This window comes from Neolamprologus multifasciatus, chromosome 5, assembly GCF_963576455.1.
Source record: "Neolamprologus multifasciatus chromosome 5, fNeoMul1.2, whole genome shotgun sequence".
Taxonomy (NCBI): Eukaryota; Metazoa; Chordata; class Actinopteri; order Cichliformes; family Cichlidae; genus Neolamprologus; species Neolamprologus multifasciatus.
This window is the reverse complement of record NC_140443.1, coordinates 19,654,652-19,673,568: the sequence shown is the minus strand read 5'-3', so window position 1 is coordinate 19,673,568 and position 18,917 is coordinate 19,654,652. Positions and strand designations below refer to the sequence as shown.

At 37.0% G+C, this 18,917-nt stretch overlaps 1 protein-coding gene across 4 annotated transcripts; it reads left to right on the top strand.

The window, feature by feature from the left end:
* The first annotated feature begins 1,054 nt into the window (after window positions 1-1,054).
* Window positions 1,055-16,538, top strand: LOC146518464 (uncharacterized). 4 transcript variants are annotated; one of them, XM_085159201.1, is made up of 12 exons: window positions 1,056-1,491; window positions 1,638-1,664; window positions 2,415-2,690; window positions 2,856-3,149; window positions 3,603-3,896; window positions 4,328-4,408; window positions 4,494-4,562; window positions 4,803-4,901; window positions 5,541-5,581; window positions 5,724-5,793; window positions 11,507-11,547; window positions 11,654-16,538. In XM_085159201.1, the coding sequence occupies exons 1-12, from the start codon at window positions 1,458-1,460 to the stop codon at window positions 11,750-11,752; spliced, it is 1,425 nt and encodes a 474-aa protein (XP_085015327.1). In that variant the 5' UTR covers window positions 1,056-1,457; the 3' UTR covers window positions 11,753-16,538. The 4 variants fall into 4 exon arrangements, with proteins under 4 accessions (XP_085015329.1, XP_085015327.1, XP_085015328.1 ...); XM_085159200.1 differs by having other exon boundaries at window positions 1,057-1,491; window positions 4,491-4,562; XM_085159203.1 differs by lacking the exon at window positions 4,803-4,901 and having other exon boundaries at window positions 1,055-1,491.
* The last annotated feature ends 2,379 nt before the right edge of the window (window positions 16,539-18,917 follow it).

Genomic DNA, 18,917 nt, shown 5'->3' with positions numbered 1-18,917 from the left:
CAGGTCAGTTTCTTTTCATTATTGGAGGTTATTTATAACAGACCTTGGTTAAACCCCTCAGTTCAGCCACAGCCTTTTTTTATTTTCCTTTAAGACATACTTTTTTCTGATTGGTTGAACATCAAAATGACAACATTTTTGTTTTTACAGCAGTTAGGAGGAGCTGCTCTGCTCAGTCAAAGCTTTCTTACTTTATAAGTCATCCTGATTGTCAACGGTTTGTCATGTTGGTCGCCTTATATATTGAAGGCTTTGCTTTGGATTGCTAAATAAAAACATGGCATAGACATTCAAAGGTCATGATAATGTTAGTTTTGCTGGAGTCTTTATATTAATTCTGTCTGACACATGTATATTCCAAACCGGATGCTAATCCCACAGATCCCTTTTTACTGAATCGTGGACAAAAACAAATAGATAAATAAATATCAGCTACGTCAAAGAATTATAAGTTGCAAAGCTTCAGTTTCTCACAGGATATAAACTCTAGTCTCGGTTAGTGTTCTGTGTTTGACCCACTAATGCACCACATCCTCATCCTGTTGGGGCTCATATGACTCTGTAAAACCATGAAGGGAAACTTCTCTGTGAGGACATGAAGTGAAATTTTTTAAAATGAGAACTGAGACAAGTATTTCAAAACATGGACATAATATGACTTTAAGGAACGAAGTGAGGCATGACACGCTTTATTATTGTAGTGCCGTTAACATGCAACATTTTCAGTGCAATATGTGATCACTAAATGAATACCCAAACAAAAATGACAACCAGAAGAGACATTGCTATCTGATTACTGTCAGCATATTACTTTCATTTTAGATGAAAATGCACCAGAGCTTTGCAGAGGTTCACAGAGCTGTGAGAGCTGCAGTTCTGACTGAAGACTTCATGCCTGAGTCTAACATGAGTGTCACAATACAAAAATGTAATGATTATATCACACTGATTGTAAAAATGTATTCATAATATGCCTAAAAGAGTATATCATAATGGTAAAACAGCAAAATGCTTATTTATAGTATTTTTAAAGGTTTATTCTCATGTTTCTATAGTAAATAAACTACAGTCAGGACACGAGGTGGAAGGTTTCAATAACCATGTACCAGCATCTTAAAAGTTCATTAATAAATTGTTGTCCTGTCATTCTAGTGAATAAGCACCTCTAAGTAAAAAACAAAAACAAAAGCAAAGCAGCACAAATGACCAACAAACACTTTAACTATTCTGTACCAACACTGTAGCTGGCTGTATACACTCCAGTTATATTGGTGAAGGTTTTGAAAAGTGTATCATAGCAGGTCTGTGTGACGTGTGTCTTACTGTGGCCAGCTTGTGTGACACTGCAAACACTGTGGTTTTCTGAAAGCAACTTCTCCTAATGACATTTAATGTAAATAAGAGTTAGAGCAGTCAGTCAGACTGTTGTAGTCTGTTCTGCATCATCATCATTAATCATGGCTGATCTCCTGCTGCTAGTCGTTCTCATGTGTAAGTTAAACTTCTTATCAGGTTCATTCTATTAGGTGTTCACGTTAGCATGTTTCTCTTGTTTGCGTCAGACGTCTAACACTAGTTTAAAATTTTCATCTTTTTATTGTTGAATTAATGTTGTATTTTCTTCCTTCCTTCTTCAGATTCTTTTCAGGCAATTAAAGCACAAGGTCAGTCTCAGGTTCATGTTGTTATCGCTGTATGGGATGTTTACTTTGTTTTTTGTCTCTGGAGCTTCTCTACAGTTACTCAGCTTTGCTCATCATGAATATTTTTTGTGTAACTACATGCACTGTTTATATTATATTTCAACATATTTCAGTCAACTATGTTTAAGACTTATTATCTATTAAAATCTCAGTGCTTACTTTACCATTACATATACATATACATATACAATATGGGTCTAAATCTATTTGATTAATCTAACATACAGTCTAAGGAGCTTGGGAGGAAAGCATCTGGGCTTCTTACATTTCTTTAAGTCTTTTAAGTCCTTCATCTTTAAGTTTTCAAGAAACTCAAAGAAGTTGAAAGACTTAAAGAAATTTAAAGAAGATCAGACACTTTCCTTCCTTAAACTACAATGGGGTGGCTGTAGCTCAGGAGGTAGAGCAGGTCATCTGCTGATTGGAAGGTTGGTGCAATCCCTGACTCCTCGAATCTACATACCAAATATCTCTGGGCACGACATGAACGCCAAGTTTCTCTCCAATGCATGCATTGGAGTATGAATGTTTGTAAATGTTAGTTAGAAAGCCCTTAAAAGCATAGAAGAAAGTGCCTGGGTGAATGTGTTGTATAAAGCGCTTTGAGTGCTCCAGGAGAGTAGAGAGCAGTTAAATATAAGAATCAGTCTCTTTACGATGACCTGGATGACTGAGAACCTTCACAATCTAACATACACTTTAATTTTTCAGATCTTCGTCCACCTAAACTGACAGCGAGCCCGCTGATGATCACAGAGACAGACTCAGTTACGCTGAACTGTCAGAATCCTGTTCCTGTCACTGAGTGTTATTTCAGCATTTCAGGATATAAAACTGATAAAACAGCACCTTGTCTGTGGACTCTGACAGGATCTGAATTTCTGTCATTGACACATGAAAGTTCACCTGTTACAATTGAAGTGACCTGTTATTACCTTTTAGTATATAAATCTCCAATGAGTTTAATGTCAGCAATCACCATACAACGTGAGTAAACACTTCTGTCTATAGAGAAAAACAGAAATCTTCATGTGACTCAGACTTGATTATTTAAAATAGTAAAACTCCCAGAGCAGTTTTTATTATCAGATTTTATTGTCAAGTAAATTAAAGATTTGTTTATTATACTTGAGAAATGTTTATTGTTTTTAGCTCCTCGGCCTGAACTGACAGTGAATCCACGGACAATCATAGAAACAGACTCAGTCAGAGTGAACTGTCAGACTCCATCATCTGTTTCTGTGACTCAGTGTTTTTTGTACTTTGTGAGAGGAAAAAAATCTACGTCCATCTCCTGTCAGCAGCGACTTAAGGGAACTGAGCTCCTCTCTATGGCAGAGCAGAGCTCGTCTGGTGAGATTGAAGTGACATGTTTTTACATGACAGAGCGTAAAGGAAGACAATACCAGTCTCCTCACAGCAACACATCTTCAATCAACATACAAAGTAAGTGATTAAACTGTCTATATTACACCTCAGTATATGATGGACATAAGTTCTTCAGTTTTTCCAAAGAAGGAAGTTAAAATCTGATGTTAATAAAGCTTTATTTAATTTAGAATTAACTAATCTTAGGAGGGATGTATAAATTCATTCATAAATAAACTGTCAATTGGTTGAATTGATTTAAGTCTAAATGCAAATTTCCAGTGAGTAACATGACAGCAATCATCACATAAATACTGTAAATACTGCAGTAATGTATTAATATGTGAATGTTAAACTACAATATTAGTACAAAACAACAAAAGTGTTCTTAACTTGTGGGTGTGTGAGAAAAAATTATCATGTGCAACAAACATGATAATTAAAAAAAAAACCCTCAGAACAATTTCTATTGTTAGATTTTATTTTCAAATATATGAAACATTTGTAATTTTAACAAATGTTTGTTTTTAGCTACTCGACCTGAACTGACAGTGAATCCACGGATGATCATAGAAACAGACTCAGTCGCAGTGAATTGTCAGGCTCCATCATCTTTTTCTGCGACTCAGTGTTTTTTGTACTTTATGGGAAGAAGAAACTCTACACCCATCTCCTGTCTGCAGATATTAAGAGGAACTGAGCTCCTCTCTTTGATACAGCAGAGTTCACCTGCTGAGGTTGAAGTGACATGTTTTTACATGTCACAACATAAAGGAGAACAATACCAGTCACCTCACAGCAACATATATTTCATCAGTATACAAAGTAAGTAATCATACTGTGCTGGTCTATATCATACCTCATTATAAGATGTGCATTTTTTTCAAAACAAAGAAGACACATAAACAGATGTTTCTAAGTCTTTAACTACCTTTAAATGTAACAGATATTAGAAGGACATACATAATTTCATTCTTAAAAAATGTGTATTTCTTGAATTGATTTAAGTCCATCCAGGGAGCAGAATACTGTGTAATGATGGATGTATTTATACTGCATTCAGTATTACGCACTGACATCAGATGACAGTAAAACAATATTCTTTTGAATTTATAAGTTAAATTTTAAGTGTAAAACATTGACACTTTGCAGTTGTATGACAGTATTGCAGTAGTGGAAGGAAAATGCCTTCTGAGGTGAATCCACAAGAAACTCAAATAATGAAACAATCACAACACCATCTTCTGTTATTGCAGCAGAAAAAAGCACTTTGACTTCTGCACCTTCTACTGCTATGAACTTCACAAGTGGCACAGTCACGAGGGACACAACTATTGGTAAGAGTATTACAAGTTAATAAAAATGCGTAGGTCAATTGCTGTGGAGTGTTTGACATTTAGTGATATTTGTTCATTTCAGTAGACTTTACTTCTACAAAGCTCAGCACTAAAAGGACTACTTCTTCTGTGACTACACCAAGGATATCTTCAGGTAAATGAAATTTCCTTAAACTTATTATTAGTCATACTAAAAGCATCTTGCTTTTGAAACACTTTTATAATTTTCAGTATTTATTTCCTGTATGACATTCAGGATACTTTGCTTCTTTTAAGAAAGTAAAATAGGTTGCAGAGAGTTTTATTGGTTTTTAAAGCAGATGTCTTCCGTCTTTTCTCTTAACAAAAATGGGAAGTGAGACTGACTCTTGCCTGTGGGTTGTGTTTTTTCTAGTACATTTTAAACTTCTACCTGTAATTGCAACTGGTTTTGGTGTAGTCGTGGGCGTCATCTCACTGGGAATGGCTCTAGTGTGTGTGAAAAAAAGAAGTGGTAAGGACAGTAACAATTCCTTATTTCATGTAAAGCCTCAAACCTTTCTATATATGCATGTTTATATGCTTTCCCACAATTTTTAAAAGTGCTTATTCTGCAGAAAATTTTCCCCAACAACTTTATATGGATGAGTATTAGTGCTGCAAATGTTTAACACTGAGCTCATTGTAAATCCTTTCTATGTTTAACCTAAAGTGATTCATTGATTCTTTAAAATGATGTTTGCCGAGTCTGTTCAGTAATTACAAAAAACAGTGTTTAATAAGGTGAGAAAATAGGACTAAATTACAAATTTATGTATTTAAGAAATTAAACCCATCAGTGGGTCCAGTTTCAAGTAGAATTCTGCTTCCAGAGTCAACAGGCAGCTGCTGTCACGAAATGCAGTGTTTTTTCTCATACCTGTTTGGGTCCATCCTAACATGTATTAGATAAAAACACTGCCATTTTGTGGCTTAATGAAAAGCTAATGACAGATGTTTGATGAAAGCAGAGATATCACTTTACTTTCATATTTATTAACTAACAATAACATGACAATTAATGCTTATCTTTTGCCCTGATGTGACATCACTGTCACATCAACTATGACTCATGTTGTTGTTTCTTTTGTAGTAGTTTTGCCTTTTGTTGTAGGTGATTTTTCAAGCACAAGAAAAACTGACAGAGGAGGATGGGTAATTTTCTTTTTCTTTTACATTTTGTTTAGTTTTTGTTTGTTTTTTAATAAATTTCCCCGTATCTAATAATAATTCACATTTTTAATTGCTAGTCATTCTTACTTCTTCTTTTCTCAATTTCCTCTTTTTATCAAACAAGATGTCTCCAGATGATATGATATATGCCTTCAATATGACCAATTTAGTCCCTGGTGATGACCCACCTAGAGGTAAGCTGCTGTATTTTGTGCTCATGTTTCCTTTTTAAAAATTTTTGATCTGAGGTTTGTTTGTGAGATTATTTGAGCAACCAAAATGATATAATTTAAGCAAAGCAAACGGATTGTTAGAACTTGAATATCAGAGTGGTATACTACAAATCAAAATCACCACAACGAGGCTTTCTTTGCGTTAGTGAGCTTAAAAACATCCTATAACTGCAGCAGGAGACAACAGGTATCGTGACAATGGTTTCAATTTTTACTTTTGAAACGTGAAGTTTTATTAGCCAAATAGAAAGTAATACAAAACTACACTGGGCAATTATGAGAACTAAACACATTGGGAAAGCTCTGGGAAAGAAACACACAACCATGAGGGACTGGGAATGCAACACTGGACAGAGGGAAACCGAGGGCTTAAATACACCATTTGTTCCCAAACTTTTCCACCTCATAAAATATATGACTCTTAAAGTACCACCCTTAAGACTAACATTAAAGTACAGTAGTATAGGCCTATTTAACACCATATATAGTTTACACAAGACAATTTTATTTCTTATATTAATGTTATTTATTTTAACTGTCATAAACAGGATTTGACAAGTAATAATAATAACAACTGTACTGCATTAAAACAAACTTTGATTGATGACTTATGAACCCTGCTTCCAGGTCCAACTTACTCTGCGTTTATTAAGGCTGTTTTGTTTTTAACATGTTTTAATGCTTTGTATCTTGTTGTATTTACCGTATTTTCTGCACTATAAGCGCACTTAAAATCCTTTAATTTTGTCAAAAATCGACAGTGTGCCTTATAATCCGGTGCACCTTATGTATGAATTCTGGTTGTACTTACTGACCTTGAACCGATTGTATGTGATACACGGCGCTCAAAAACGTTTTAGCACGACTTTGATAAGCTACAAAGCCGCACTGCTTGATGGATTGTCAGAGCATTACGGCTACCGTAGTCCAGAGCCTCACGGAGTAATCTGGATCCAAAACTCTGTCCGTTTCAGTTCCCAAAGTCAAACAAACACAGAGTTAAAAATTGTCTGAATTCTTTCATCTGTAATAAAATGATCAGAGTTGCTGCTTTACCAGATGTAACAATTAAGTTTAATGTCCAGGCACCCATGAAAACAGAATTTATTAAATTTAACAGAGTTAGAAGTTAACAGGAAGTTAGCCTAAACATGATATATCATGTTCTGACAGAGAGATTTCTGAAAAAATTAAAAGGTACAGCTCTGCTATCACTTCCAACATAAATGAAGACAGAAAACTAAACATCAGTGACTTTTGTAGGGTAACTGAAGTTGGGCTAGCTGGTATATAAGGGTGTGCTACATGATTGCTAGCGACACAGCTATGTTAGCATAACATGACCACAGTGAAGCTGCAGGATGCTAACTTTTTTCCACTCGTCTAGGGAGGGTTCTTGATGTTAGGAACAAATGCAATTGCGATGCAGGATGCTGTAAATAGACCAAACTACAGTCAGGAGAACAAATGAAATATCCATCCACAATATGAGGTTAGTCATTAATATACTGCAACAACACAGGAATAGAGCAGCTGTGAGAGAATTCAACATTAATTAAGTTACGTAAGAGGAGGAAGTAAGAAGAATGAGCTGAGTAAAGTTTGACTTATCTGTTTTGTTTCACTTATAATGCCTTATAATCCGGTGCGCTATATGTATGAAAACAGGCCCATTCATCTACAGTGCGCCTTATAGTCTGAAAAATACGGTAATCTAAACAAACCCCTAAAAATAGGCAGTGATCACTGTCTGCTTCTCTTGGTTTTTATTACCACTATTCATCGGCAGCACGTTTTAAAGCTCAGTTTTTAAAACCTTACACCTTACTACTGCTGTGTGATTTATTACTATTACTGAAGGTCCGTAGTAACCGTAGTAAAGGGAACCGTAGTAAAGGGACCTCTAGCTAATACGTCGGGTTCCGTGTTGGGCTCATAGCCGAAAAATAGCTTTACTTTGTTGTGTGGGTCAACTTTGCTTGCGAGAGAGGCGAGAGACAGAGACAGGCGTTGAAAGGCTGCTCCAACGGAACTTATTGTTTCGGAGGAAAACACGAACACAGTCTTAATAGCGTACTCACAACTGGGCTCGTCAGGCACTCTTCTTGGCTGCAGTGATTATTATTATATTCACATGCTTCCAGCTCCCATTTCTGTTCGATGAACAATGAATTAATTAAAGCAACAAAACAACCTGAAGAGCCGGTTCGGAGCCGAAAGAGCCGGCTCTTTTTAGTGAGCCGAGCCGAAAGAGCCGGATCTCTAAAAAGAGCCGGAAATCCCATCACTAATTATTATATTTACATGCTTCCAACTCCCGTTTCTGCTCAGTGACAACTCTTACTTTTCCACTCTCCTTTTTCTCCCTCCTCGCGCTCACAGACACATAACGGGTACGCCAGTCCATTCTCGCTGCAGCACGGACTACACTGCCCATGAGGCTACATTCTTTAGCGCTATGCCTGTAACACTCTGCCTATTGCCTTCATATTAAATAATTTTAAAAAATATTTCTTCACGTCATTATGAGATGCAAGATTGAGACACAGGCATTTTGGCCTCTTAATACGTGTTTTGTTTGGGTTTTCATTGTTTGGTCTTGCTTCCCCGAGTTTCCAGGGACCACAACCGTTTATTTTTCGACAGAAACACACCGCCGCTAACCAAACTGCTCGGCATAGCTTAGCACAACAACAACAACAACAACAAAAAGGTGCTCTCTCACCCAGGAAACACAGTCGCAGAGAGAGCGCGTCGCCCTGTAACCATGGCAACCGTAACGCTGCCGCATGGAAGAACAAAACATAGCTGCAGTGTTGCCAACTTAGCGACTTTGTCGCTATATTTAACAAGTTTTCAGACCCCCTAAGCGACTTTTTTTCTAAAAAGCGACTAGCGACAAATCTGGCAACTTTTTCTGGTGTTATTGGAGACTTATTTATGACGACTTTTTGATGTGAAAACCCATATTGCTCTTACTCTCAACATGCAGTGGTGCTGCCGTGGGCACCTCACCTGTGCCAAAGCGCTCACAGGCGGATGATAGTCCTCCCCTAGCTGCTATCAGGGCAGGAGATGTTCACGCCTATGCGTCCAAACAGCAAATGAATTGCGTATGAGCGAAGCCGCTGCTCCCGCACTGACTGTAACCCAGTCAGTTCTTCTTTTACTGTTATTCTGTTTTGTGGATCACAAGGTTTAAAACTACTTATAAACACACACTCTCACACACAAAGTAACTTGTAACGTCGGGTTGTGTTTAGTGGTTGAGAGGAGGCGGCAAAAACACTTAGCAGGAGAGTCGAAAGAACACACATTCACACTGGCATTGGGAATTCCACAGCGTGTTCTTTAATATACCTTCTCTTCGTCAACCATATAAGCCCAGTTGAAGGCTGCAGCTTAACAAACATAGCGCGCAGTGTTCGTACAACCCATAACGTTGCAAACAAAGGTGTCTGGAGAGGTAAAACATAAAATCTGTCCCTCCTCATGCACTAGCGTGCAAGCACATGTCCACACAATCACAGAGACAGTCAGTGGCGCCAGTGTTGCCAACTCCTCAGTAAGAAAAATCGCTATTGGCTGTCCTAAAAGTAGCTAGAAGTCGCTAAATGACGTCATTGCCTAATTTGCATAATTGGTCATGCTAATATAATTGTAACCTAAGTTGTTGAAGAAAGAAATAACATAGTGGAAGAGACATAAAGTGAGTAAAAAACGTCCTAAATGCATTTAGAATTTATTTAGAACTACAAATTAAATTTATTTTAGCAGTTATATATATAGTTAGCAGTTATATGCTGTTTTGTGGATCACGGTGTTTAAAACTACTTATAAACACACACAGACACACACACACACAAAGTAACTCCACCAGAGTGGCTATTTCCGGTAACTTTTGCCGGTCCAGGCCCGGATAAAGGAGCAGGGTTGGAATTGTGACATTAAAAAACAATAATTGCTAAAATAAATTTAATTTGTAGTTCTAAATAACTGCATTTAGGACGTTTTTTTACTCACTTTATGTCTCTTCCACGATGTTATTTCTCTCTCCAACAATGTAGGTCACATTTACATTAGCATGACCAATTATGCAAATTAGGTGATGGCGTCATTTAACAACTTCTAGCGACTTTTAGGACAGCCAATAGCGATTTTCCTTGGCAACACTCCATAGCTGTCAAACAAAACCCAAACGGTCCTGACCCGCCACAATATGAAGCAGGAAAATACCGCCGTGTAATCCCTTTATTTCAGCAAAGTAACTGTATTCTAAATACCACCTTTTTAAATGGTAAATGTAACGGAATACATTTACTCATGTTTTGTATTTTAAATATGTAACGGCGGTACATGTATTCCGTTACTCCCCAACACTGACGTTAAGGACTAACCTCGTATTATGGATGGATTATTTAAATTGTTTTCCTGACTGAAGTTTGATCCGTTTACAGCATCCTACCATGCAACTGCATGAGATAGGTCAGAACATGGTATATTATGTAATCTTTAAAAAATAGGTTTTTGGAGACTCCCTGCGTACCGTTTAAGAGAGCTGACGTACCACGAGTAGTAGGCGCACCACATTTTCAGAATGACTGAAATACACAATACAGTGACAAAGGAACAGAAAACCCATGGGGAACACAGCTGAGACAAATTAGTCAAAGGAGCTTGCAAAGAAAAGCGTCTGGAATTCTTGACCCGGATGACTGAGAATCTTCACAGACACACTGAGACAAATTAGACATGACGAGACAGAGAAAGCAAGACTAAACACACTGAACATGGAACACAAGACTGTCACCATGAATGCAAGACTGACACAGGAGTGGAGGAAAGGCAGACAAGAGGTGGTGAGGAAATACAGAGGAGATAAGAGAGTCAATACAGGCTAGAAAAATGGATAAACATGATAGATAAACATGAACATACAATGAAACATAAGGAGAGAAACCAGACACAAGGACACACAAAACACACAATTAACACACACACACACACAAAGAGAGAGACACCGAGGGCAAAGACAAGAGGAAATCTAATACTTACGGAACTAAACAGGGAATATAGAAGACTCAAAACAGCATAACTAATCTCCTAATGAACAAGAACATAAACCATAATACAAAATATTACCAAAACACACGTAACTCAGAATGCTGTGTCAAAAGCATCCATAACCATGACAGTTCAATTAGCTGCAATTACAACAGTGCCAAAACAAAAAGCTTGACAAAAGGTTCCAAGTATTAACAGATTAGATATTTTCTACTTCACTTTGCTGGGCTTTATTTACTGCTGTTTTCTACATGTTGTATATATGAAATGTATAGTAGGATCTATATCCCACTTATAGGATACTATAAAAAAAAGAATTTGTGAAAACATGTCACTTCCAGCCAATTTTAAATCCAAATTTCAAAGAAAGGCTGGTCTGGACCAGGTAATGTGTTCAGCATTGTTTACCATAGCAATGTAGGTGGTAAAAAGAGATCCACTTTTGTGACACTAAAATCTCTTGAGTTTAGATTCAAATTACCTTACTCAGTCAATAACCATGCTTCATAGAAGACTCATCAGACCTTTTCCTATTTCATACACATTACATTTTTATGTATAGATATACAAAGTGAAACAAAGGTAACTCTGTCTTCTGGTTCTGTTGCAGGGTCTGATCACCTAAACAGAAAAAAGTCTCAAATTGAGAATGTAAGTGAAACAAGTGCATCCTCAGTATTGAACTGACTACAGAGATTACTATTTACAACAGAGAAGATACAGATGCAAAAAACGTTTTGCTCTATTTTATTTCTAGTCTTCTGTATACCACTTGTACTCCACCATCCCTGAGGAACGAGATGAAACACCTACAACAAAAACAGAACTGGCGTACAGCACTCTACAGCCACACTGAAGCATATGAAAATATACTGAACTGGGAAAAAAAAGAAAAGATAAGATTAAATGGCCATTACACACTCAAGCTGTATAGATAAGGCACACGTTTTTTTGTTTGTTTTTTTTATGTAGGAATCTCACCCAGATAACTTTTCTACTTCAGCTTTCAAATTGTGTTAAAGACAACAATTTTCAAAAGATTAACATAAATGTTTTTTATTTTGGTGTCAGCCTATAGCTTTGTATTAACAGTGCAATGTGTGTTATTCAAGCAGCATTTGTGTTTTTCTAACCTTTTTTCCCCAAAATTTATTTTTGCTTTTATTTTAATAACAAAAGCTGTTACAGAATACTCATGGCACATAGTAAATATCTACAACTCATTATAATATGATAAGTTATTATGAGGTGCTGTAAGGGACATTAATACTGAAACGCTCTCACACACTCTACTGAAACGCGCTTTCACACACACTACTGAAATGCTCTCACACACACTACTGAAATTTTAGGTCTCACACACGCTACTGAAACGCTCTCACACACACTACTGAAACGCGCTTTCACACACACTACTGAAACGCTCTCACACACACTACTGAAATTTTAGGTCTCACACACACTACTGAAACGCTCTCACACACACTAATGAAAAACCAAGGCATTTCAGTTGAACAGGAAGGCGTTTCAGTTGAACAGGAAGGCGTTTCAGTTAAACAGGAAGGCGTTTCAGTTAAACAGGAAGGCATTTCAGTTGAACAGGAAGGCATTTCAGTTAAACAGGAAGGCATTTCAGTTGAACAGGAAGGCATTTCAGTTGAACAGGAAGGCGTTTCAGTTGAACAGGAAGGCGTTTCAGTTGAACAGGAAGGCATTTCAGTTGAACAGGAAGGCGTTTCAGTTGGACAGGAAGTTGTTTCTTGACAAGGAAACTGAAGGAAAAAGTGGTAGATTTCAAACAAACCACTACACAGATGTCTACTCAGCAACCTGCTAGTAGCCTAAGTGAAGCAGCTGAATAGAATAGCAGACGGGCATTATCCTGGTTAATTTTTTTGGCATACATGCTTTTTGTCTTTTTTAGCAAAGAAAAAATATCTTAAAATCATTAATAAAACCAGAGAGAGAAGGCTTAGCGTTCCTCCATTTAGCACAATGGATATGATATTTACTCAAAAGTATGATGATGTTAATAATGTCTGAGACACCCAATGCTAGATGATCCATATGAAAACATTTATGATGTAATTCAAATAGTGGTACATCATTAATATTTAGGGAAATCCAATTTTTTTCAATGTAACCATTCTGTTGTAACTATGAAATATTTTGTCTTTGAAGAAACTACTTATAAATTAATTATTGCATTTTTATCAAACAGCTGACATTGCCCTAGCAATAAATTTGGGAGCACTGATGAGAAATTATTGTATATCATAAAAATTTTAATCAAATGAAGCAGAGGCAGTGGGACCAGTTCACAAAATTCTGTTCTCTTTGAGAACAGTTTAGACAATATTTTTCTGAAAAGTCTGTGTAACTTAGAATGACACCTTTATCATCCAACAAATCTGTTATGAATATAATCTTTTTGTTTAAACCAGTCGCTCTTGAAAATTGATTTTTGATTAAGTGTTATTACCCTATGATTCCATAAGGTTTAATTATGGGGAGAAGTTGTGGGTATATCTCATTATCTCAGATTTCAACCACCAAGGGTGCCAACCATAAATTCTAATTCTGGAGTTTTGATACCACCTTTATTGTATTCCTTCACAAGCTGAGATGTTTCAATGTAATGGGTTTTATTCCTCCACAAAAATTCGAAAATAACTGTGTTAGCCTTATTAATGTTTTTAGAGGAGATATATAGAGAGTGACAAGGATAAATCAATTTGGAGATGCCTTCAGCTTTAGATAGGATATTTCTGCCAAAAATAGCGAGGTCTCTGGTTAACCAGTGGCTAAGTGATTTCTTCATCTCCATGATACATTTAGAAATATTAGTGTCTTCTCTGCTAATTGGGTTTTTTTAGATATTATCAGCCCTATATATTTAACTTTAGATTCAACTCTAACCAAATCTATTGAGGAGTCAGAGCTTGTATGAATCGGGAGTAGTTCACATTTTTTGATTCTGAGAGATAAACGAGAAGCTTTAGAGAAAATTTAGTTTTCTCTACCACGTATTTATCTTTCAAAAAAATAGATGTATCATCTGCGAATTGACTTATTTTGAAGTCTTTATTAAAAATTGATATTCCTTGTATGTCGTTAGACTTTTTGATTAATAGTGTTAACAACTGAGTTGCCAATATAAAAAGCTTAGGGGGAAACAGGACATACTTGCCGAATTCCCTGTTGCACCTTGAATCCATTTCTTGATTCAATGAAGCTAAAATATTGTTAAGTAATGCGGCTGCTTGACTTAAGCTACAAGCACAGCCGGCCCCAACCCCCAGGTCCTGGACCAGTACCGGTCTGTGAGTCGTTTGGTACCGGGTCGCAAGAGTTGAGGCTTGAGTTTGAAATTCATGGTTTTCAGGTTATTTATTGGTTTTTTTTATATCGTTTATGACCCAGGGAAACTCTGTTTCCCTGGGTCTTTTCCCGTGTGTTATGAATAAATCTTCTTTTTTTGGTAGCGGTACTGGTTTTATTTTATTGTACTTATCCAAGAAACCTTAAAGGCCAGTCCGTGAAATTATTGTCGGCCATAAATGGAACGTGGTGCAAAAAAGGTTGGGGACCACTGTACTAGCAGGATGCTGAGTAGACATCCTTGTAGTGTTGTGAAATGTACCACTTTTTCCATCAGTTTTCTTGTCAGGAAACAACCTTCTGTTCAGCGGAAATGCCTCTGGTTTCAGTGGAGTGCGTGAGTGCATTTCAGTAGTGTGTGTGAGAGCGTTTCAGTAGTGTGCGCGAGAGCGTTTCACTAGTGTGTGTGAGAGCTAAAATTTCAGTAGTGTGTGAGAGCGTTTCAGTAATAATGTCCCTTACAGCACCTCATAAGTTATTGTCATGGTTGCGAAACAAAAGTGTATATTTTTGTATCCATGCCATTCAAGGATAATTTCAAGCATCAGAAAACCAAACACAAAAAATAATCACAATATTGGTAATTACAACAAAAAAGAATAGGTAGGATTGGAGTAAGACAGTAAGTGAGACAAAAAAATATATAAATAAAAAAGAAATAAATCAGCAAAACCAAAAACTAGAAAACTCATTATGTGGACTTTCCCACCCACCCTCCAGCCTTCTATTGTTCCTAATTTCCTTTCATTTATATATATCTACAGTTTAGTATCACTTGTTTATAGAAACTGTTGTGTACAGGAATCAATGCACTTCATGGTACAGCTACATCATTGAGTTAAGCCAGAAAAGCCTAGTAGGGGATTAATATAAGGCAGACCCGGCAGGTTTTGTATCACTACTATAGTCTGTCAGGTCCACAAAAAGTAGTGTTGCTAAGAATGGGGTCTAGATTTAAAAGAAGGAAAACCAATAAAGGAATTAAGATGATCTTAACTGATTAACCATTAATTTGGGCATTCTATTAACTAAAATCAGTGAGAAATCTCATCTTTTGACTAAGTTATTAGTTTGAGTCTCATAAAATGCACTATTGATTTGAAACCCGTTAATGATAATTACAATCACAGTCACATCTCAATAGTCAGTGATGTTGAACAATTTTGCATAGCAAAGATTGGCAGCATTCATTCTTATACAACATTAAGAATGAAGAATGTTACGACTGCCGTCGTAATCTTGAATGCAAATCTAAGTGTGCAGGTGCCTTTCTGTCATTGGTGGATGTAGACCAGTGGATTCATCCTTGGCGCACCCTAACTAGTGGACCCTTTTGTTACTTGCTCGTTGCTGTTGCTTTATACTGGAGTATGTAGGGGTAGACTGCCTTTTTGTTTCTTTATAGTTTTCTCCAGTTTTTGTTACTTAGGGAGGTAAGTTTTTGTCTTTTCTCTTAGCTTACTATTAGGGATGCGTGTGACTAGTTGACTAGATGATTGATCGTTGTTGTTGTCACTGGTTGGAGATTGCTTCATTATCTTGTTATTCTTTTATTGCAACATGCATCACTCATAATGCACAGCACAACACACCACACTTTTCAGTCTTGATTTATTATTTTTCTACGGTGGCCCCTAGAGACAAAGCACGTACAAACTCCAGAACACATGCAAACTCCAAAACACATGCAAACTCCAAAACACTTGCAAACTCCAAAACACTTGCAAACTCCAAAACACTTGCAAACTCCAAAATACTTGCAAAATCCAAAACACTTGCAAACTCCAAAACACTTGCAAAATCCAAAACACATGCAAACCCCAAAAACACATGCAAATTCCAAAACACAACGGAAGTGCACCAGGACGCTAGGGGCAGTGTTGAGCTCGATTTGCAAAATAAACAGCAAGTTTGTCTGTATGGGACAGAAATGAAGGAGAACATATTTTGTTCATTTGTTTGTTTGTTTCTACAAGAGCTTTGTGTGATTTGATAAGTATCTGAGGCTGAGACCACAGGGCAGTAAAACATGATTTTTGGGCTTCATTTCTGTACTGAACAGTCATTTAAGATTAGTTAGTAAATAACAATTAGCTAATGTTGTTCATGAGACTAAAGTCATATCACTTTGGTAATGTAAATATAATATGGCCAATATTATAGTTATTATATTAATCATTATTAGCTATTACAGCAGTGAACATGAACTCTGTGTCAAATACTGAGCCTCAGTACAGATTCAAGTTGCAGTTATTTATATGTCTTATCACCTTAAATCTTCACTCAAAGACAAGTATCTTTGACAGTGCATATATAGGTGTATCATATATAAGAGACAAATGTTGTTCCTTCAGTATGTTGGCATTACTAAATTTGGCTCATTGCTTACATATATTTATAAAAAGAAAATGTACGAGCTGTGATAACTGTTTCTGATAAAATGAAGAGTAGACTGATATATTGAATATTCCTTTATTGGGTGAGAAAATCAGACCATGTCATAACTGCTTTAAGTCATAGAGAATAGATATCAGAGTCTTAAACAGGCTGACTTCTGCTAAATGGGTCAAACTGGGCAGAAAGTATACAAACACATAACATCCTTATAGAATATGATGTAACACTATAGATCAACTTACCTCAGAATATATAAAGCATATAAACAATTACAGCAATATGATGCAACAAACACAGCAGTACTACTAATCCAAAATACTCAAAGCTTCATAGAACTGAAACAAACATTTATTTTTAGGTCCATTCTGCTGCTGATACATACTTTAGGTTTCTGAATATTAAACTTGTTGCTGCCTTTCATAGTGTGTAATTGAAGGCCTTGAGTACTTTTTCCCACACTGAAAACACTGGAATGATAAAATTATTTGAACATTACCTAATAAGACTGATTCAGGACAGATAATTAGTTATTTTAAACTTTTCTAGCAGTCCTTCAAAAACAGGGAACGGTCTGTCTATTCTCTCCATCTGTCAGCTGCTGGCTCTTCCTCCTCCACTTCCTCACACACTGCTGAGTTTGTCCTGGTGGATCATCAGGGGTGCAAAGCCTCACAGATGATGTGCAGCAGTGGGTCCCTCAGTCTGTCCTCACTCTGGACACTTGCAGTTGTCACACATGGAAATCTAATGTGTGATAAGCTGCAGGATTCAAACACAAGTGTAACTTATAAATACATGTTCATACTTTTATTCCACAATCAGAGAGAAAGAAAAAGAGAGAGAGTGCAGGACAGACACACAGGTGACAGTCTCAGGTGTATACACTGCTACAAAACAGCATAAAAGAAGGAGGATTGTGTTACTACGAAACAAGAAGAGTTCCCAGATGGTACAGTGGACATATGTGTGACTCCTGTGATTAAAGCATCTTTCTTTCAGCTTAACCAGTGAACCGTCAGCTCATTCAAACACACGTTAAAGTCTGTTTGGCTCGACACCACCGAACAGAGGCAGCAATATAACACAGCTAACATTAACAGTGCAGTGGATCCTGCTTGTGCTGTGATATTCAGGACTGCAAACCGAGCAGCATCACTGACTTTCAGCTTTTTGTGTTTGTGGATATATGACTGACTTTAATTATCCTTAAAATCATCACATTCTCTGTAAGATTAAAGTCAACTATTGAACGCCGTATATTTTGAAGTAAAGGCTTTAAAACCAAGTTAGTACAAACATCGCTAATGTCACATAACTTTCCCGACATGTGGCCAACAGTAATGTTTTAATGTTCTTCATTATAAAAACATTTGCGCATAAATAAGTGACATAATATTTAGTACTTACTTCTGAAAGTTTACTCTTCGCCGGCTCCGCTTTCACCGTTTTTTTTTTGGCAAAATTATCCACACCACCGCCGTGCTATGGGAAATCTGGGATATGTTGGGCCATGAAGGCTACACCGACCCATCCTTAAAATTCAGGGAAATTAAGGACGCATTTGAGGGCCGCATTTCGAGCAGCCTTTGAATTGGGACAGTCTTCGTCGTGTTGCTGTGACGTAATCAGCCTTAAAATGCGGCCTTTAAGGCTGCAGACCCTGACCCTGGGATACAGCCCAAAATCCGGTCATTGGTACTTCCTGGCTTGTGTAGTTACTAGGTAACAAAAGCTCAACACTGCCTCTAGCGTCCTGGAGCACTTCCGTTGTGTTTTGGAATTTGCATGTGTTTTGGGGTTTGCAAGTGTTTTGGAGTTTGCATGTGTTTTGGAGTTTGCAAGTGTTTTGGAGTTTGCAAGTGTTTTGGAGTTTGCAAGTGTTTTGGAGTTTGCAAGTGTTTTGGAGTTTGCATGTGTTTTGGAGTTTGCAAGTGTTTTGGAGTTTGCATGTAAAATAAAATATTGCATTAAATATTGCTGGCTTTAAAACAAGAACAATCAAAATAAACCATTTTAAAATCCACAATGTATTTCTGGTAATTTTTGTGATGTCCATCCATCCATGTATTTGCTTCCGCTTATCCTGGAGCCTGTCCCAGCTGTCTTAGGGAAAGGGGGGGGGGGGGTACACCCTGGGCAGGTGGCAGTCTGTCACAGAGCTAGCACATAGACACAGACAACCATTCGTGCTCACATTCACAACTATGAGTAGTAATTTAGAGTTTCCAGTTAACATATCCCCA

Excerpts from the sequence above, each read along its gene's own strand:
- LOC146518464 (XM_085159200.1), top strand. The coding sequence starts at position 1,458 with ATGGCTGATCTCCTGCTGCTAGTCGTTCTCATGT. Across the intron at positions 1,665-2,414 it reads TCAGGCAATTAAAGCACAAG|ATCTTCGTCCACCTAAACTG; the intron begins GTCAGTCTCAGG and ends TTAATTTTTCAG. Across the intron at positions 5,582-5,723 it reads AAACTGACAGAGGAGGATGG|ATGTCTCCAGATGATATGAT; the intron begins GTAATTTTCTTT and ends TTATCAAACAAG.